At 40.9% G+C, this 22,010-nt stretch overlaps 1 protein-coding gene across 1 annotated transcript; it reads left to right on the forward strand.

The window, feature by feature from the left end:
- Positions 1 to 4,342: 4,342 nt before the first annotated feature.
- NAA20 (N-alpha-acetyltransferase 20, NatB catalytic subunit) lies at positions 4,343 to 21,516 on the forward strand. Its single transcript, XM_002830004.6, has 6 exons — positions 4,343 to 5,348; positions 10,387 to 10,411; positions 13,591 to 13,681; positions 14,690 to 14,825; positions 20,396 to 20,541; positions 20,992 to 21,516. Exons 1-6 carry the CDS (start codon positions 5,296 to 5,298, stop codon positions 21,075 to 21,077), a joined length of 537 nt encoding a protein of 178 aa, XP_002830050.1. The 5' UTR covers positions 4,343 to 5,295; the 3' UTR covers positions 21,078 to 21,516.
- The last annotated feature ends 494 nt before the right edge of the window (positions 21,517 to 22,010 follow it).

Here is a 22,010-nt window from a genome sequence, read left to right on the forward strand (position 1 = left end):
TGTAAATGGAATCATAGAGTACATAGACTTTTGATTCTGGCTTAAATATTCATACAGATGTTTTGATAAAAACATAAGCTTTCATTTCTCTGGGGTAAATGCCCAGGAATGCAATTGCTGGGTTAAGTGATAGTTGCATGTTTACATGTTCAATTTGTAAAGAAACTACCAAACTGTTTTCCAGAGGGGCTGCACCATTTTACATTCCCTTCAGCTATGTACGAGTGATTCCGTTTTGAAGTTTTTAGTACATTTCACTGTTAAACTGCTGAAATTGTCAGGTTCACTAGGTTTAAAACACATGCACTGTTAAAAATGTTTCATTTCTAAAAGTGTTACAATTATATTTCTAGAAATGTTATAATTAGACTCCAGCATAAATTAAGTCACAGATACAAGGGGGAAAAAAATTCATGCTGGCCTTATTCTTCGCCCCCAGAAACTTTAAACACCAGAAAACAATGGAGTAATGATGTTTACAAAATCTTGGAGGAGAGAACATGGGATCCAGGAATATCCAGCCAATATTTCACTTGAGCATCCTAAGAGACAAGGGCGCTCTGTGAATAGAGCACCAGCACCATGAGCCCGAGGAAAAACAAAGCACAGCAAAGTCAAATAAACAAAAGCTCAACAGAGAAACTCAGCCAACCCATACATGCATCAGAATGAAGAATGGAAAGGGAAAAGCTGTAAGAAGAAATGGGAATGACAGTTACATCCACTCAATCATAGACTTAAAACCAAACAACTAGGTGATATATAGTTGTAAAACTGATGTGGCTGCATAGAGAATGGTGGCACACGCCTGTAGTCCCAGCTACTCAGGAGCTGAGGCACGAGAATCGCTTGAACCTGGGAGGTGGAGGTTGCAGTGAGCCGAGATGGTGCCACTTCACTACAGCCTGGGTGACAGAGAGAGACCCTCTCTCAAAAAAAAAAAAAAAGAAAGAAAGAAAGAAAGAAAAGAAAGAAAAGAAAAGGCCAGGCACGGTGGCTCACGCCTGTAATCCCAGCACTTTGGGAGGCCGAGGCTGGTGGATCACAAGGTCAGGAATTCAAGACCAGCTTGGCCAAGATGGTGAAACCCCGTCTCTACTAAAAATACGAAAAAAGTAGCCAGGCATGGTGGCAGACATCTGTGATCCCAGCTACTAGGGAGGCTGAGGCAGAGAATCACTTGAACTCAGGAGGTGGAGGTTGCAGTGAGCTGGGATCACACCACTGCACTCCAGCCTGGGCGACAGGACAAGACTTTGTCTCAAAAACAACAACAAAAAAAAGGCCTCATGTGGTGGTGCACACCTGTAGTTCCAGCTACTCGGGCGGCGGAGGCAGGAGAATCCCTTGAACCCAGGAGGCAGAGGTTCCACAGAGCTGAGATCCTGCCAGCACTCCAGCCTGTGAGACAGAGCAAGACCCTGTCTCAAAAAAGCAAAAAAACAAAAAACAAAATAACAAACAAAAAAAGTCAAGTGCCCTAAATTGAAATTTCTGTTAAAAAAATCTGATTTTGACCATTAATTATCCTCATTAGGAGATTGAAATTATATTTAATACATATATAAGATAATACTATACATACCTTAAACTTTACAGGAAACTTTTAAGAGCTTTTATTTTGTGCTGCTCAGCAATCTCTTTATTTTCATATTTATTTATTTATTATTTTTATTATTTTTTAATTTTTTGAGACAGAGTCTTGCTCTGTCACCCAGGCTGGAGTGCAGTGGTACAGTCTCCGCTCACTGCAACCTCCGCCTCCCGGGTTCAAGCGATTCTCCTGCCTCAGCCTGAGAAGTAGCTGGGATTACAGGCGCCCGCCACCATGCCCGGCTAAATTTTTTTTGTATTTTTAGTAGAGGTGGGGTTTCACCATGTTGGCCAGGCTGGTCTCAAACTCCTGACCTCATGATCTGCCTGCCTCGGCCTCCCAAAGCACTGGGATTACAGGTGTGAGCCACCGCGCCTGGCCTATTTATTTATTTATTTATTTATTTATTTATTTATTTATTTATTGACATAGAGTTTCCCTCTGTCGCCCAGGCTGGAGTGTAGTGGTGCGATCTCAGCAAACTGCAACCTCCGCCTCCTGGGCTCAAGCGATTCTTCTGCCTCAGCCTTCCGAGTAGCTGAGATTACAGGTGCCCACCACCACGCCCGGCTTATTTTTGTATTTTTAGTAGAGACGGGGTTTCACCATATTGGCCAGGCTGGTCTCGAACTCCTGATCTCAGGTGAACCACCTGCCTTGGCCTCCCAAAGTGCTGGGATTACAGGTGTGACTCACAGCACCTGGCACTCTTTCATTTTCATTTGATTTGTTTTTCTTCTGTTAAATTCAAGAAAAAAGGCAAGTACAGTAATACCTTATACTTCACAACCTATTAACATATATATAATTAGAATCCCTTTTAAGTAAAAGTCTCTTTCTCACTCCCCTTAATCTACATAGAGAGATGACTGAAATTCTCTTAGGGTTAACATGGTTTATTCCCAGGTGGCAAAATTTTGAATGATTTGTTGCTTTATTCTTTGTACATTTCCAAAAGTCTTTGATTTCTTAATAATGTGCATATATCATTTTTATTAAAAAGTCTTTAAGAATGTAAATAGCCCTAAAAGGTGTTTTTAAAACCCATAAAACAAGTGTGTCAACATGTAGACTTTTCTGGTTGAAGCAAGACAATGAGAGGAAAGGGAGGCGGCTTCCAAAGCCTCACCCATCTACTCTAAGCTGCTCTTTAGGGACTATGGGCAACCACCGCCCCTCCAGAGCCATTTGTGCTAAGTTCTGTGGTTGAGGGCTATGCCTCTCCTAACTCTACATCTCCAGATTCTGATCCTTCAAAATGCAAAATACTTAATTTCATTATTTTTCTTAACAAACATTTATATGGCACTTAAAATGTGGCAAGCACTGTTATACGTGCTTTACAAATATTAACTCATGTAATCTTCATAATAATCCAATGAGGTAGGTGCTATGATTATGCACCTTTTACAGAAACTGAGGCACACAGAGGTGAAATACCTTTGTTGATAACGTGAATACCCTCTTTGTAAACTACCAAGGATTACATTATCTTCTGGGTAACCTGTGTGCCACTTTTTCACTCAGCTATTTAATCGATATTTGCTGGGCACTTACTGGCCACTGTTCGAGATGCTAATTCATAGGAGGCAATCAGCAATGGAAACTGATAACAGTTTAAAAATAAGTAAACTGATAACAGTTTAAAAATAAGGAGAGAAGGGAGAACCAGCTGGTGAATATCCAGGATATTCTCTGTACTTCCCTGCACGTTGCCCTGACCCCATGTGTTGGAATGGCCACGTAGCTACAGGATATTTCTGATCTGTGCCTCAAAATCGGAATAATTCATATCAGTGCTTGCAAACTGCTGGCCCACAGCATCCAGTTTCTGCAGGGTTCCAGTGCCACCTTTGTGTTAAATCCACAGTGTTTTTTTCTAAAAATCAAAATCATGTTTATTCCACCATTACCTAGATACAAACATAAAGTAGCTACAAACTTCTAATGTTTATAATACCAATGAATCAGAGCCAAAAATATTATAAAAACCTTCACTACTTCATAAGGAACAAAATTCAAATCAACATTAGTTCATGTCACACACAAAATAATTATGAAACACTTTGAAATGGCCAGAAAAAGATTACTGTCTAGTAAACGTTTCCAGGTTTTCTCTGCTTTTTATTGTCTTTGACAATACAAAATTTTACAAATTTGTAAGCTGAGGAAAATTGATAGTAATGAAAATTTTTCTTGTCCATAAAATACAAATGCATAGTATTATACAGTGCCCAGCAGAGACAGTGGATTACAGCTCTGTGGATATTGACCAGTTTAACACTCATGTGTAAATACATTTCAGCATTCGTGCTTGCTTTATGTATTTTGTCTCTCTTTATCTTATCTTTTTGAGACAGGGTCTTGCTGTGTCACCCAGGCTGGAGTGCAGTGGTGCAATCATGTCTCAGAGCAACCTCTACCTCCCGGGCTCAAATGATCCTCCCACCTCACCCTCCCAAGTAGCTGGGATTACAGGTGTGAGCCACTGTGTCTGGCCTGAATAAAGGAATTTTTAACTTTTAATTTTAACTACTTAAATTTAAAAACTGATGTTTGATTCAGCGATTTGAAAACAGTATATTTGGAACCGCTTGGATATGAGAATCTGCTTTTTAACCACACATTGATGAAATCTAAATAGAGAACAAGCATTTCCGATGACAGCTGCTCTCTCAGGTTGAAATGCACCGCAAATGTAAAATACACACTGGATTTCAAAGTCTTTGCAAAAAAGAATGTAACATATCACATTACTTTTTTTATTGATTGATTACATGTTGAGTATTGATTGGTTACATGTTGAAATGATATTTCGGGTATAATAAAGTGGGGTCAGGGAAAAATATTTTTCCCAAATAGGAAAAATAAATGGGTAAAATAAAGCGTACTATCAAAATCAATTTTACATTTCTTTTTGTTTTTATTTATTTATTATTTATTTTTGAGACCAAGTCTAGCTCTGTCGCCCAGGCTGGAGTGCAGTGGCGAGATCTCGGCTCACTGCAACCTCCGCCTCCTGGGTTCAAGCGATTCTTCTGCCTCAACCTCCAAGTAGCTGGGATTAGAGGCGCGTGCCTCCACTCCCAGCTAATTTTTCTTTCTTTCCTTTTTTTTTTTTTTTTTTTTTAAGTAGAGAGGGGATTTCGCCATGTTGGCCAGGTTGGTCTCGAACTGCTGAACTCAAGTGATCTGCCCGCCTCGGCCTCCTAGTGTTGGGATTACAGGCGTAAGCCACCGCGCCCGGCCTTCTTTTTGTTTTTAAACGTCGTATTGACATTTTAAGATGACATCCGCAACTCGCATCACTGGGACAAGCGATTCTGGGTCATGAATTCTCCCATTCCTCATTTACTCTGCAGCACCGGGTGGCTGCGAACTCCGCTCTTCTGCTTGGGTTTCCACGTCACCAGCAGCTTCTTTCCTTCCCAGGTGTCGCCGCCTGCTTTCTGCAGCCGCTGCCCGAGACGGGTTCCGAGGTTCCGGGCAGCCAGAGCCCCGGAGGCCTTACAGGAGCGACCTGGCAATTCCCGCCGCCGGCCGCCAGAGGAAGCTGCTTTGCTGCTGTCGTTGCCGAGCAACTCGTAGCCCGGAAGCAGTACCCCGTCCCTCTCGGTTCCGCGGCGGCCAAGCTCCGGGAGACTTCCGGCAGGGCGGGCGCGGGGTCTTGGCGAACGGTCTTCGGAAGCGGCGGCGGCGCGATGACCACGCTACGGGCCTTCACCTGCGACGACCTGTTCCGCTTCAACAACATGTGAGTGACACGCGCCTAGGGCCAGCCGCTCCTGGCCGGGCCCCGCTTCCCGGCCCCGCCAGCTCCGGCCCCAGCCGCGCCCTCCCGGCCGGACCCCAAGCCCGGGCGGGGACCCGCGAGAACCACCCCCGCCGGCGGACGCGGGTGCCTCCCTGGGGCCACAGGGTCCAGGAACAGGTGGGCCTGGAGTCGACGCACGCCGGCCTTGGCGACCTTGGCCGAGGTGCTCAAACTTTGTCTCTGGAGCCTGCGAGCTCGCGGGTTCTGGGGCAGCGCTCGGGCCTCCGCTCGTGGTCGCTGTCTGGAGGCGCTGGGGTGATGGGGAGAGCTGGGGACGCGGCCTCGAGCCCACGACTGGGCTCCTCGCCCTGCCCGACTGCTTGCTGGCTCGTGGCCGGGCCGCGCCTCTTCTGGGCAGTGGGCACCGCCGAAGGCCCGGCCGCAGAGGGGTCTTGCGAGGATCCGAAGCTGCTCAGCAGCTGTTGGGATGTGTACATCGTGAAGCCCACCTGGTGGCCGTGGTTAAATTGTATCCAAATGAAATGACACTGATCACTGTGTCCCCTGAAGCGGATGCTGTCTCAGTCATGGTTAGTGTTTGCAAGTTTAGTTACTGTAGCTGCGCACCCCGGTGTAGACACCTTTCCTCTGTGAGGAGTCACGGCAGATTTTAGGGGAGGCTCGCTGTGCCCAGAGCCCTGGATGCAGTTTCTTTGGATTCGAGTTAAGGCCAGACCTCTGATTTGCAGGTACCAATTTTTTTTTAAGAAAACATTTTATTATGAAGATTCCCACACATTTAGAAAAGTTGGAGGAATTTCACCATGTGCTTTTATAGACACTTTTCCTGGATTCTGCAGTTAACATTTTGCTACACTGGTATCTCTCCTTCCTTCCCATCTATCAGTCCTGGATCCACTTTAAAAAACAATAGGGCGGTATGTGAAAACTAAGGACCAAGTGGTTCCGTTGATTCAAGTGTCAGGAAGAGAGAAAGAACTATGGGATGAGATGGCTGGGAACATTTCAAAGAGGGGGTGAGCCTTGAAGATGGATAACACATTGGTAAGTGAGGAAGAAGGAAGTTCCGGAGGAGGAGCGGGGCATGAAAGTGGGGAAACTTGAAGTGCAGTCAGACAACTGGGATCAGTGCGAATCTAGTGGCTGGTTTCTGTCACTGAGCAGTCAGGAAGAAATGGGTGAAACAGGAGGGGTTTAGACTTGATCCTGTGGAAAGAATTTTCTGTTGGGCCAGTCTGGTAGCTACGGTGACTTGTGTTGAACTCACTGTTCCCTGCATTGTTTTGAGTGCCCACGTAATAATCCAGTTAATCCTCACGATTGTTTGAGGTGCTGTCACCCCCATTTTGTGTATGAGTAAACCAAGGCATGGCAAGCACAAGTGAATTGGCCCAGGTGAGAATGAGTAAAGCAAGGAATTTCATCCAAGGAGATTGGCTCTGGAGCAGTGGTTCTGAAAGACTTGGTCCCTGTGGTCAGGGACCATATTAGAAACGCACATTCCATTTGCGATCCACTGCTCTGGAGTGGGTCTTAACCCACCTGGAGCCTCTGGAGAGGCTCACCCCCTCTTTGAAGTGTTCCCAGCCGTCTCATCCCATAGTCCTTTCTATCCTCCTGACACTTGAATCGGAACCACTTGGTTCTTCGTTTTCACATACTGCCCTATTGTTTTTAAAAGTGGATCTAGGATTGATAGATGGGCAGAGAGAAATGATTAAGCCAGTGTAGCAAAATGTTCACTGTAGAATCCAGGTGATGGATTCAAATTTTTAACCACTGAGTTCTGTGGGCTGTCATGTGATGACAGCAGGTAAACTGGGCAGGTAAGCCATTCAGGAGGCCTTGGCAGTGGCCCAGAGATGATGACTTGACAGAGGCTTCAGTTTGGGACGTGCAGCATGGGAGGTGACAGGGTGCCTTGAAGCTTCAAGAAAAGTTAAGGCAGAGCCTCATGGAGAATCAGTTTTAACTGAAGATCTAGGAAAGGACAACAGTTTTACATGGAAATGAATAGAAGGAAAATACACAGGAACACTTGCAAGAAAATATTAGATTTCAGAGAATCATGTGGCCTCTTCAGAATGTGCCAGTAGGGGAACTCCACTTATTCCCCATTTTCTTTTATTTTTGAGACAGGGTCTCGCTCTGTCATCCAGACGGGAGTGCAGTGGCACAATCATAGGTCGCTTTAGTCTCAAGCTCCCAGGCCCAGGCAATCCTCCTGCCTCAGCCTCCCGAGTAGCTGGGACTACAGGCACGTGCTGCCACACCCCACTAATTTTTTAATTTTTTTGTAGAGACAAGATCTTGTTTTGTTGCCCAGGCTGGTCTGGAACTCCCAGGCTCAAGTGATTCAACCACCTAATCCTTCCAAGGTGCTGGAATTACAAGTGTGAGCCACCGCACCTGATTCCCATTTTTTTCTATTTACTTGCCTCTTTGATTAGGGCATTTTGGTAGAAAACTCTGAGAATGACTCAGATTAGATGTTGCAGTTGGAATTGAAATAATCCATGGATGTATTTCCATGGATTACATGGATTACATGGATTAATTGCATGGATGCAATTAATTTAACACATATTTTATTCTTGGAAAAATATTTGAGTGCCTACTGTGTGCCAGTTCTAGAGACACAGCAGTGAACAAGACATAAACAAAAAGATGTCTTTATAGAATGTAGATTTTCCCCTCTAAACACCTTAATGTATCATAAAGTAGCTGTGACTTCATAGAACACCTGAAACAATTTTGGGGACCCCCTCAAATCCTGGCCCACAGCTTGGGAATCACTGCTCTAACACTGTGCGGGGAGTCATGTGGAACTTAGTGTTCAGTTACAAAGGAAAATAGAAGCAGGGAAGGAAAGCTGGAAGTGAGTGGGGATTCAGCTTTAGTTTGGGCGTTCAGGGAGAGTGCCCTTGAAGAAAGATCTGGGGAAGTTAGGAATGAGTTACATGAACACTGGGGGCCAGGGGAGCTTCCAGATAGAGGGAACAGTAAGTGAAGACACCCCTGTTTCAAATAGGAGGCGGGCCGCATGGCTGGTACAGAGTGAGCATGGGAGGGTAAGGGGCTAACAGCAGAGAGTTAGAAGGGCAGGGCCTGGAGAGGCCATCATAAGACCTGAGCTTCTCTGCCAAGTGCGCCAAGAAACCCAGGTGGAGGGGCCAGGAAGGCATCTGGGCATGTGCGTCTCAAGATTAGGTCTGAGCTAAAGATGGGAATTTGAGGGTCAACACAAGTGTAGAAAAAAAGGCTAAGAGTCTGTAAGATGGCACCTTAGGGCATCAAGTGTTCAAGTAAAGGAGACCATGTGGCTCAGTGAGGTGAGAGGAGAACCCCATGGTCTCAGAAGCTGAGTGAAGACAGCATTTCAGGCTGTCCCAGGAGTGGGAAGCTGTTCAGGAGCAGCTGATGGCTCAGTGCATATCATATTTGTACATTTCTTCCAGGAAAGAGAAATTGTAGATGCAGATGCGGGAGGGAAAGAGAATTGCAGGAGGAGGGTCCCGAGTACTGAGGGGGTCTCTCGCCCACACTCCATGCCTATTGATAGGAGAGCAAGTAGCATATGGGTGCAGATGCCTGTGTGCGTGGGTTTGGTGGGGGGACTTTGGCGAAGCCTCCTTCTTCCTGTTTTCTGTTCCTTGTGATGAAATAGGAAGCCCCTGAGATGGTGGGGCTGGAGGTGAGGGTGCGGGTGGGCAGACAAGAGGAGATGAAGCAGTTGTTGAAAGGTGTGGTGGAGTGACTCCCTGCACTGTATTAGAGCAGTGATTCTCAAGGAGTGGGCCAGGGTTTGGGGTCCCCAAGATTGTTTCAGGTGTTGTGTGAGGTTAGAGCTATCTTCATGATGTATTAAGAAGCTTTTTCGCCTTTTCCACTGTCATTCCCTCATAAGTACACGGTGGAGCTTCCCAAGGTGTGATCTTTCAGCAGCAAGCCTAACAAATGCCTGAGAATCCGGTTGTCTTTTAAGCAAGACGTTGCAGAATTGTTAAAACAATGCCATTGTTGTCACTGGATTTTGTTTTGTTTTGTTTTCGGAAGTATAGTGATTTTTTTGGTAAAGGTATATGTGTTAACGTGTAATTGATTTATTATTTTTGAGTGAATATTTAAAATTTTTAAATATCAGTAGATATTACCCGTATAAACAAAAGTTCTTTGGAGCCTTCAGTAACTTTTTAGTGTAAAGGAGTTCTGAAACCAAAAAGTTTAAGAACTGCTGGACTACAGAAATATGATATGACTAGCATCGTTATGGGTCTCAAAGGAGAATTTGACTAGAAATCGGAAGAGAACAGTTGAAAAGTAGCTGGTTTTGAACCTGACAAAATAGTGGCTCCCTTAATTGACTAGGGAAGTGAGGGGATGGAGATGGGTTTTCAGAATGCAGATTTGGGAATGGTGTGCCGGGATGTGCTGGTGAGCTGCCCACAGCATCAGAGCCAGGTTGGGAGGCATCCACTAAGAACACGTGACTGAATGCATAGGAATGGGGATGGTGGGGACAGGGAGGTGGGAGCGTAGAATAGGAGTGGGGAGCAAAAATCGAGTGGTGGGAGTGACCACACTTACAGGGTGGAATAAAGGAGCAATTGTCAGGGAAGACCCAGACACAGGCAGGGAGGATCCATGGGGTTGGATGCTGCAGCGGGCAAGTTTGACCTTCTGTCTCTGCGTGATACATCCCTAGTTGGTCTCCAGTTCCATTAGCAATTTATTGCCACTTAGAAAACACGAGATGTAGATTTATTAACTTGAATTTTAAAGAAGCAAGCAGCAGTTAAGTGAAAAAATATGTAAACACCTTAATAGTTGCTGTGACAGCTTATTATGGCTATTAGGTAGATTAAATCATCTTCCTCAGCCCTAAAGTTGGCCTTAAAGTTGTTGATGAAACATGTTTTGTTTTCCTTGTGGCATATTATTGTTAGCTTTAGCAGGCTTATTTCAACTGGTTATTGTAAACGCTGCTTACTAGAGACATTTCTCTTGTTTCTTTCAGTAACTTGGATCCGCTTACAGAAACTGTATCCTTTTTTACAAAAAAAAAATGTTTAATGAAGATTTACTGAGAATAAAGAAAATAGAGAAATGAAAGTAAAACACAGAGGAGTACTGAAAAGTTTAAAAACTTGTAGGTCAGGAAACATCATAAGCAACACTGAAAGCAATTTTAAAAAGTGAAACTGAGAACAAGAGTTGTCTTAGATCTGCTGACAAACTGTTAATATCATGACTTGGTAGAAATCTGTAACATCATAGCTCCCCTGCCAACCTTGCCCCTCAGGAGTCAGCATGGCTGTATTCACCAGAAAGCACAGTGACTTCAGCAAGGTGGCTTCATGTCTCTAGTGTGAACAAAGTCTGGAGATAAGCAGTCCCAGGCAGGTAATGCTTCCATGAAGGCACCAACAGCCAGGCTCTTTGCAGTTTAAGCACTCTACCACTGCCAGGGTGGCCGTAACCTTGTTCCAGGCGCTGCCAGAGCAAACAGCATCACAGCCGTGTTTCCGGCAGCAGAATCAGCAGAGGGGGAGGTGAGGGTGTTCTTCCCTTTTAAGAGTACCTTTGGGCCTGTACTCCCAGCACTTTGGGAGGCCAAGGCAGATCACGAGGTCAGGCGTTGAAGACCAGCCTGGCCAACATGGTGAAACCCCGTCCGTGTCTAGTAAAAAATACAAGAATTAGCCGGCCATGGTGGCTCACTCCGTAATCCCAACTACTCAAGAGGCTGAGGCAGGAGAATCGCTTGAACCAGGACCTGGGAGGCAGAGGTTGCGGTGAGCCGAGATCGTGCCACTGCACTCCAGCCTGGGCTACATGTAGAGCGAGACTCCGTCTCAAAAAAAAAAAAAAAGGGAGAGTACCTTTGGGAAATGCCTCACAGGCCCGCTCTGTCTCATTGACCAGCACCTGTTTCATGCTCCACCTGTCTACCGAATCCTATCCAGAGTCCAGAAATGTGCCCTGCTTTATAAATTGGGACTTGTTACTAAAGTGAATAAAGGATTTGAGGTAACAATGAGCAGTGTCTATTATTGTCCTAATGGAAAAATGGGGCAAAGAGGTGAAGATAGGATACTCTGGTTATGCTGTTGTAACAGATAACCCCACATCTCTAGTGGCTTACAACACAAAGTTCGGATTCTGGGTTATGCTCTGTGTCTACTGTAGGTGGGTAGGAGGGTTCTGCTAACCGGTAATTTATCAAAAGAGGGCATATAGGAGCTTAATGAACGTGTTAAGAGTTCAGTCTCATCAGTCAAAAGACATGTAAACTAAAACCAAAATGAGATGCCGTATTTTATATATCAGCCAAGATTTTAAAAAATGATAAACCTCAGTGCTGATGATGGTGAGGTGAGAGGAACATTCTCATAAATTGCTAGTGACAATATAAATTGCTATTATCTTTCCAGAAGGCACTTTGGAAATAGTAATTGCATTTCCTGAAAGCTGAAAATAAGAAGAAATAGAGGCAGTTTGTCAGTGGTTGACAAAAGAAGGCCCATAGGCCAAATCTGGCCCACTGCCTGTTTTTGTAAATAAAATGTTATTGGGACACCATGCTGATTAATTTGTATTTTTTTCTGTGGCTTTTGCAGTTTGAGTAGTTCCAGCAGGGATTGTATGGCCCACAAAGCCTAGGATGTTTACTATTTGGCCTTTTACAGAAAAAGTTTGCTAACCCGAGTTATACCATTACAAAAATTATTTATTGCAGGAGAGTTACTAAACATTTGGAATAAGATTCACACACAACAATCAGGAGATGGTTAAGTAAATTAAGCTGTACTGAAGAAGGATTTCAAACATTTTTTTGAGAAACTGGAAATGACCCAGGTGTCCATTGTCAGGATACAGGCTATTTAAGGTGTCTTTTCACATAAAGAAATACTATACAGCAGTAAAAATTAACTTACAGGTACAGGCAGCAACAGGACTACATATCAGAAACAAAACTGAATGGGAAAAGCAAAAAATCTCTGCAGTGTTCATCTGGATTTTTTAAATTATGACTAATGATATCACCACTTTTAAGATTTTTGAAGAATTTTGAATGACAAAAATTTCACTATATAGGAAGGAAGGATTTTAGGATGCAAATCTGTTTATATGGTGTGCTTCCAGTGACATTTAAAATTTGCAGTGAAAGTCCCATAATCCAGGTGAGCCTATATTTGAAAGTAACCTGTTAGGTCCTAGAGGTCGATGGGAGGGAGGGGTGTCTGGGACTCCTCTGTTAGCCACAGGAGAGATGGCTGTGTTGTATGTCAGTGGCTGGCTGGCAGGAAGACTGGCTGTCCTGCCATGTTAAGGGTTGTATTTGAGGGGTATTCAAAATAATGATGGTCCTTCAGAGGAGATTTTGAAGAATTTCACACCGAACAGGTTTTCCAGGAACTTAAAAAATATGTTTATGTATGATTGATGGTGTCCTCTGATAAACTGCATCAGAAAGTTTATGCTAACAAGAAATATGTTTTCATCCATTAAAGTACAGAGTAAAAAGAGGAGAAATGTAGGAATGATTACATGTCAGTAAGGATATCCCAAGGTTGAAGAGTGAAGTCATGAGCAAATTATTCAGGCATTTACTGTTAACACAGTTGATTACTTAAGTCAGCTTTTATCTGCATTACTAGAAATGCAGGATTTGAATCAGTGGAGAGGAAAAACTGGGTAATTAAGTTGGCTCTGGAAGGACTTAGGTTGTAAAGTTATTTTCACAGTCTCATAGCTGAAGTCAAAGTAGGAACTAGCCATTAATTTTTCTGTGCAATTATGTAAGCATCAGTGTATTGAGCATCTACTGTGTACCAGGCACCAGGGATAGAGGGAACATGATATTCATAGACTAAGAGGAGGCAGACTGCAAACAAACAATATCAGGTGATAAATGGAGAGACTTAGATATGGTATGGTCAGTAGGGAAGTAGACTGTAGAACTTTCGGGTCCTGATTCTCTGCTTTCTATTAGACAGCGCTATCACCATTCCACACTTGAGGCTATATGTCCAAGCAATTTTGTTAAAAATCAATGATAACCTAAATATTTCATGTAATGGTATGTATGATTATAGGACTCATGCAGAGCTGGGGATAAAGTAACAGTATACTTTTTAAAGGAAACTTTTTTTACAATATCCTTTAATGAAGAACTTTTTACTGTCATTACTTTTCACACTCCTTAACAGGATTCTAGTATGGGATTCCTTTCTACCTACAGTACCTTGCCCACTGGCCAGAGTATTTCATTGTTGCAGAGGCACCTGGTGGAGAATTAATGGGTTATAGTAAGTATAATACCACTAGTATTTTGTGGAGTAGGTAAAGATTTTAATATAGATTTCAACTGATTGCTTTAGACTGCAGAATTGGAATATAATCATGATGCTTGTAATTTTATTTCCTCTTCAACAATTCAAGAACTTACTGATCTCTTTGTTTTGGGCATTGTGCTAGGCCCAGGCGATAACAGCAGTGAACCAGACAGACATGGTCTTAGTCTTAAATCTTTCATTCTAAAAAAAAAAAAAAATCTTTCATTCTAAGGCCGGGTACAGTGGCTCACGCCTGTAATCCCAACACTTTGGAAGGCCAAGGCAGGCGGATCCTTTGAGGTCAGGAGTTCAAGATCGGCCTGGCCAAATGGTGAAAGCCCGCCTCTACTAAAAATACAAAAAATTAGCTGGGCGTGGTATCGCGTGCCTGTAATCCCAGCTACTCAGGAGGCTGAGGCGGGAGAATCACTTGAACCCGAGGCAGAACTTGCAGTGGGCTGAGATCATGCCACTACACTCCAACCTGGGTGACACAGCGAGACTCCGTCTCAAAAGAAAAGAAAAATCTTTCATTTTATACTTTTGTTAAATTTCTACATGGTTTATTTAGTACATAATGCAGGTATCATGGCATCCTCATTGAATTAGCATTACTACCAGAACCTTTAGCTCTGAACTATATATGTACATCCACATGTACCCACATATACCCATACCCATATGAAATGCAGATATTTGAAAAAATACATACTCTGGTTTTTTTTTTTTCAAAATTAGTTGTGTTTTAAGTATATCATTCTTTTTTGTTCTAATTATGATTTTAGAACTATTCTAAATGTAACATATAGTGTTACATTTACAAGTGAATTTCAAATAAAAGCACTGTTAGCTGGATGACCTCAGGTGGTACTTAAAAACTTTGTTATTAGTTTCCTTTGTAATAAAAATGTACTGAACAGTAATTCTATATTTATGTGTAAATCAATGTCTAGTTAATGTGATTTTTGTTGTTGTTGGCAGTTATGGGTAAAGCAGAAGGCTCAGTAGCTAGGGAAGAATGGCACGGGCACGTCACAGCTCTGTCTGTTGCCCCAGAATTTCGACGCCTTGGTTTGGCTGCTAAACTTATGGAGTTACTAGAGGAGATTTCAGAAAGGTGAGATTCGGTTTTTCAAATACACTTAGTGATTTGTGGACCTCTAACCATTTTTTTCCCCTTCAGGCTGAATAACTGTCATGCTTTACAGTTCACAGGAATTTCATCTTCCATCTCCAGTAGTCCTTAGAACAATTCTGTCACATAGTCAAAGTGATATTGTTTCTATTTTGCCATTGAGGAAATTAAGGCAAAGTGTTGTAGTGACCCGCTGTAGGCCTATAAGCCGAGGAATTGGTGGAATCAGTTCCAAAGGCTAGCTCTCGAGGTTTCTCTTAGTGTTCCTGCCACGGTGGCACACATTCCTAAAATATGTTACCATTCCTTGGCATCTAAATAAATTTTTAACAGTGCTCCTCGGCCAAAAGAAAATAGTTCAGTCTTAAGCAGTTATATTCTAGCTGTTTAATAAGTATTTATAGCCTAACAGCTAATAGCCATTTAGAAAAAAAATAAATTGAAAGAAGAAATATTTTTATTTCATTCTTAAATAACTGTGGCTAGCTACTAATGAGATGTGTGCACCTGTTGGACATTAAATGACTTGGCACAACCACCTGCATTCCTGTTTCATATTGATTTTCATCTAGTATTTTTTTTTAATCACAGCAACTGCCAGAAACTCAGCTTCATAGAAATATTATGTCATTAAGAGGAATGTAGCATGATCTTATGTTGAATTTGTGAACTACTTCAAACTAGTTTGCCAATATCTGACATGTAAGGTTTTGCTGTTTTCCCTGAACATTCGAAATATCCTTTGGTGGCTGTATGAGTTTGGGACACTTCAGGGCATCTGAGTGCACAGTTTGCAAACTGCCAGCATGGCATCTTTTTTTTTTTTTTAAGAGACGTGTTGTATATATCAAACCTCTTCATTACCGGAGATAAAAATAATACAATAAATAGAAGGCCCCTCCTCGTATCTTCATTCTAGAAGAGAGATGTTTGTAGAAGCTTGACCTGTTGTCAAGCTGCCATTTCTTTCTCCACTGTAATTTCCTAAAAGTGTGGTAGGAAAGAGAATAGTTGCTGAGAAGGGTTCTTGAGCTTAATTTCTACTTAATTATTAGATTTAATAAAGGCAAGTTTTAAAGAAGTAACTGTGGCTGACAAAGGCTTCAAGCCAAATTAGAGGCAAAGGAGCTCAAACTTATTCAGAGAAGAAATTGTGTTAGCTGAAAAAGAAGTCGGTGCTAATCTTTAAGATTTTTTGAAGTTCCCTCTAGACCAAAGAAGGGAAGAAGATTTTTAGCATGATTATAGTTTACACACATTTATTAATGGCATTATGTTGAAAGAAAAGTATTTGGCATTATTGTATAGTGAACAGGGAGTTAGAAAGTGGGTTGTTCAATGAGAACACATGGACACAGGGAGGGGAACATCACACACCAGGGCCTGTCGGGGGTGGGGGTTTAAGGGAGGGATAGAATTAGGATAAATACCTAATGTAGATGACGAGTTGATGGGTGCAGCAAACCATCATGGCACACGTATACCTATGTAACAAACCCTGCATGTTCTGCACATGTATCCCAGAACTTTAATAATAGTAAAAAAAAAAAAGTAGGTCGTAACTAGCTATGACTTTGCACATATAATTTAAGGTATTCTTATGATAGATTCTCCCTCTGAGTAGAAAACCACTAAGCTCTCTTCCCTTCCAGTTTCTAAGCCTTCATTATTTTAGACTAGTTGCTAAGATTTAAGTAATCTTTATTTGTAGGGGTATATATACATATATACATACATGATACATATACACATGCTTATATACACTATATACATGTATAGATAGTGCATACAATGTATACATTAAAAATAGAAACCAAACAACTAGAGGAGAAGGAAAATCGAATGATAGAAATCAACTCCAAAGAAGAGAAAAAGGAAACTAAACCAGCAAAACAAAATGCATGAAATAAAATGGTAGCCCAGAATCCAAATATTGTCAGTAATTACAACAGTAAACGTTAATGGACTTAGGACTTTATTTATTATTAGTTTTTGAGACGGGGTCTTACTCTGTTGCTCAGGCTGGAGTGCAGTGGCGTGATCTCGGCTCACTGCAATGTCTGCCTCCCAGGCTCAAATGATTTTCCTGCCTCAGCCTCTGAGTAGCTGGGATTACAGGCGCCCACCACCATGCCTGGCCGGCTATGATGACTCTATTTAAAAGACAAAGGCTGTCTGTATTGTTTACAGGAAATATGTGTAAAATATATTAAAATATTTTTAATACAGAAAGATTGAAAGTCAATTTTTAAATTACCTTGCACATTCTAACCAAAAGAAAGTTAGAATACTTATTAATAATAGTTAAATTATAGTTGAATAATTATTACCAGCATAAAAAAGGGTCACTGCATGTTGATAAAATATTTAATCAAGGAAGTAACAAGTCTGGGAGTGGTGGCTCATGACTGTAATCCCAGCACTTTGGGAGGCCGAGACAGGTGGATCACTTGAGGTCAGGAGTTCCAGACCAGTCTGGCCAACATGGTGAAATCCCGTCTCGACTAAAAATACAAAAATTAGCTGGGCGTGGTAGCACGTGACTGTAATCCCAGCTACTCGGGAGGCTGAGGCAGGAGAATTGCTTGAACCTGGGAGGCGAAGATTACAGTGAGCCAAGATCACGCCATTGCAGTCCAGCCTGTGCAACAGAGCGAGACTCTATCTCAAAAAAAAAAGTAGCGATTTAAAATGGTATATACCAAGTGACATCATTTCAAAGTAAAAATGCACAAATTGACAAAACTACAAGGAGAAATAGACAAATAATTATTATAATGGGAGATTCAGACATGCTTTTTTCTAATTGATAGAACAATGAGATACAAATTTGTCAAGCCTATACAACAAGAATCAGCAATTTTCTTCTGGGTCAGATAGTAAATATTCAGGCGTTACAGGCCACCTAAAGTCTTGGTTACATAGTTTTTTGTTTTGTCGTCTTCTGTTTTTAACAGCCATTCCAAAAACCATTCTTAGCTTGAAGGCAGTAGCAAAATAGGTTATAAGCCAACCCCTGTCCTAAAGAATTTCAATCAGTAGTCCAAAATCTTTTCACAAAGAAAGCTGTGGCTTCTCTGGCCAGTTTTACCAAACATTTAAGAAATAATGACTGAAAGGTCACTTTTACACAAACTATTTTGCACAAGCCAAAAAAGGGAACATTCCTCAACTTATTTTTTAAGGCCAGGATAACCCTGTTAACAATACTTGACAAAATATGGGAAAGGAAAATTCGAGGAAGATCTCACTCAGATGCAAAATCTCGGAAAAATAATTAGCAAAGTGGATTTGGCACTACATAAATAGGATGACACATCAGGAACAAGGTGGTTTCAACTTTACACTAAAGGAGAACACTGGTTATTTTAGAAAGTGCAGCAAACTTGATAAAATCCAATATTCCTTCCTGATAAAAACTGTTAGCAAACTAGGAAATATAAAGGGGGAACTTCCTTAACCTGAAAAATATCTACAAGAAATTCGTAGTAAATATATTTAGTAGTGATACATTGAATGCTTTCCTTTTGAAATTAGGGACAAGTTAGTCCTGCTTCAGTAATTTACTAGAAATTATAGACAGCACAAGAAAGCAGGAAAAAATAAACGATAGGAGGATTGAGAGGAAACAAAACTTATTTTGCACAGATATGATTATACAAATATAAAATCCATAAAATCTATAAATATTTAGAATTAATAAAAGGCAAAGTTGTTGGATATAAAGTCAGTATAAAAATCAATTGTATTTACATATGAGAGGAAACAAAACTTATTTTGCACAGATATGATTATACAAATATAAAATCCACAAGAATCTAGAAATAAATGTTTAGAATTAATAAAAGGTAGGCAAGGTTGTTGGATATAAAGTCAGTATAAAAATCAATTGTATTTATATATATATGAACAGTAAAATTTAGAAAAAGATGCCATAGCATGAAAAAACATTAAGTACTTAAGAATCTAGCAAGTGCTATGCGAGACCTCTCTGACATTTTGAAAACTTTGAGAGATATTAAAGTAGCCCTGATAAGTGGAGTGACAGACTATCACTGGATTAGAGGATACAGTAAAACAGGTAATTGACCACAGTTCCAATGTAACTGCAGTCAAAATCCCAAGCATTTTTTATAGTACTTGTTAAGCTGACTCTGAAACATACAGAGGAACAGAAAGAGCAAAAAAGACAAGATATTCTTCAACAACAAAAATGGGTGATGTGCCCCTCCAGGTATCAGACTGTAAAGAGTGAGACTGTATCTTAGTGCTGTAGTTATCTAGACCAGTGTTACAGAATTTGAGAAACAGACCCAAGAATATACGGACTTTAACATACCACAGAGGAGGCATTGCACATCAATAGTATGAAGATAGGCTTTTCAGTAAAGGTGGTTGGACAACTGGATGTCCCTATGGGAAAAAAAAATTTCCCAGATTACCACTATTCCATACACAAATCAACTCCAGATTTATTAAAAACCTAGATGTGAAAGCAAAACTAAGAAGTCTTTTGAATATAATATGGCAGAGTGTGTCTGTGGCCTCAGTGTAGAACTTTTTAAAAAGGCCATAAAAAGGCTAAGGGAAGGATTCATATATTCAGCTTCACTGAAGTGAAGTAACTTTTTATCAAAAGATAACATAAGGATAATGACAAGACAAACCACAAATTGGAAAAAGATACTTGCAGACATTACACAGTATTGAATATTCACAATACATAGAGAACTGTAGCGGGGGAAAAATTGTGTGAAAGATTTAAGTACTATACAGAAGGAGAAATCTAAATGGCCAACCAACAGAAATATATTCAGCATCGTTGGTAATTAGAAGTACAAATTAAAATCTGAGATATAGTTACAGTGTAAGATTGGCAAAAATAAAAACATGTGATGCACCAAGCCTTGCTGCTGTGGAATGGAGGCTTACTCACTTCTGTGCAAGAGTAAGTTGGTACAAGCCAGTTGGAAAAACAGTTTGGCATTAACTAATGAAGATGTGCCCTGTGACACAACAGTGAGACTCCTAGCTATAGACCTTACGTGAGACACTCAACAAAAGTATTCACAGGAGCACTGTTTATAATAGTAAAAGCCAGAAACGTATCAACAGGACCGTGAATGACTTGCGGTGCACAAGCCCAGCCACTCTTGAAGCCGACTTTTACAATGTTAGTTGACTGAGAGAAGCAAAAGACAAAAGAATATATGATTCCATGTATATAAACTTCATAAACAAGAGAAACTGTAATAGGTGGTGAATTTGTAGAACAAATGCCTTGAGTTTATCTTTTAAGAAAATGTGCTGTAGCTTTTGAAATACTAGCATGCAAACATAAAGTCATCGTCTTACACTGCAAAGTAGTTGTCATAAATCCTAAGTAATACCAATTTCTATTACCATGTAATCAGCTACAAGGTCCTATTACTACCATTCTGAGTAGTAGTCAAAGCAAGGTAAAAACACGTTTTAAAAAAAATATGTATCTATTACTTTCTAGGGTTTCTCACATTCTAACATTTTCCTTTTTTGTTTTCTTTTTTTTAAAGAAAGGGTGGATTTTTTGTCGATCTCTTTGTAAGAGTATCTAACCAAGTTGCAGTTAACATGTACAAGCAGTTGGGCTACAGTGTATATAGGACGGTCATAGAGTACTATTCGGCCAGCAACGGGGAGCCTGATGAGGACGCTTATGGTAAGCTCCCTTCCATGGCAGTATCCCCAAGAAGTCGAAACAGTTACATTCTTTCTACAGATTGTAGTATTTGATTATTTTAATAAATGTAGAAGAATCATATTTGACTTTAAAATCTCCCTCAACCTACCTTTATGAACCTATTAGTAGTAGTAAGTAACTTACCTATTAACTAACCAATGGTTAATTTCTGTACATTACTGTTTTACTGTGTTACATACATATTATTTTGCTAACAAGAAAACGTGTATTGTGAGCTGAATCATGGGTGAGGTTTGGTTAGCATCTGGTACACTTGGCAATTGGGAGACATTTATAAATACATTTTGCTTAGAATATGGTGGAAGTGGGGGTAGGGGATAAAACCTCTTATGGGAACTTTACCTATACACTTTACATTTGATATAATACGTTTTTTGGGTGTTTATATTAAACTTTGCTTCTTTACAGATATGAGGAAAGCACTTTCCAGGGATACTGAGAAGAAATCCATCATACCATTACCTCATCCTGTGAGGCCTGAAGACATTGAATAACCCTGGGCGGTGGTTCTTAGGCAGATACTCTAGATGCTTTATGGACAATATTATTTTCATTGGATGATTCTGGAGCTCTATTAGGAGAAAAGTAATCATTTTAGATCTTAAAGACTTCAAGAAAATACAGGTTATCAATTTATTTTAAATCTCATTGTTTCCAGTTAGCAATATCATACCTGTTAAAGCTGTTCATTGTTAACAAAATTCAGTCAAAAAGGCAGCTAGGTCAAAAGGAAACATGCCACTCTCGTGGTTCCTAGTATTCACTGTATGTATGCTAGGGAAAAGACTTGCTCCAGTGTCCTCCTCAGTTCTGTGCCTGAGAACCACTGCTGTGTATATTTGTTTTTAAATTTTGTATTGAACTGTTAATTGAAGCTTTAAAAGCATATATGAAATATATAAATCTAAGATGTATAATACATTGTTGACTCTATGAATGTTTTCTGAAGTTTGTTAGTCATTTGTAAAACTAAATCAGATTGTAATCCCTGTACTTTGGGAGGCCAAGGCAGGCTGATTGCTTGAGGTCAGGAGTTTGAGACCAGCCTGGCCAAAATCTATACTAAAAAAATACAAAAATTAGCTGGGCATCCCAGCTATGCAGAAGCTGAAGCACAAGAATTGCTTGAACCCTGGAGGTGGAGGTTGCAGTGAGCTGAGATCGTCCCACTGCACTCTAGCCCAGGCAACAGGGTAAGACCCTGCCTCAAAAAAAAAAAAAAAAAAAAATCAGGATTGTGAAAGGTCATCATTTAAGATACGTTCAATTAAATTGTGACTTCCATACGTAGTATTTTAAAAATGCACACTTGAAGCAATCACCGCCCAGCATACTTAAGAAGCTCCCTTCTTATCGTGTAGTAAATTCTTCCCAGTCACCTGCGTTCATACCATTATACTGCTAGTCCTAGATCTTTTCTCCTCTTC

The sequence above is a fragment of the Pongo abelii genome, chromosome 21, assembly GCF_028885655.2.
Source record: "Pongo abelii isolate AG06213 chromosome 21, NHGRI_mPonAbe1-v2.0_pri, whole genome shotgun sequence".
NCBI lineage: Eukaryota > Metazoa > Chordata > Mammalia > Primates > Hominidae > Pongo > Pongo abelii.

Coding starts and splice junctions, on each gene's coding strand:
- NAA20 (XM_002830004.6), top strand. CDS start 5,296: ATGACCACGCTACGGGCCTTCACCTGCGACGACCTGTTCCGCTTCAAC. Junction 10,412..13,590: donor TGGATCCGCTTACAGAAACT/GTATCCTTTTTT, acceptor ACAGGATTCTAG/TATGGGATTCCTTTCTACCT. Junction 20,542..20,991: donor GCCTGATGAGGACGCTTATG/GTAAGCTCCCTT, acceptor GCTTCTTTACAG/ATATGAGGAAAGCACTTTCC.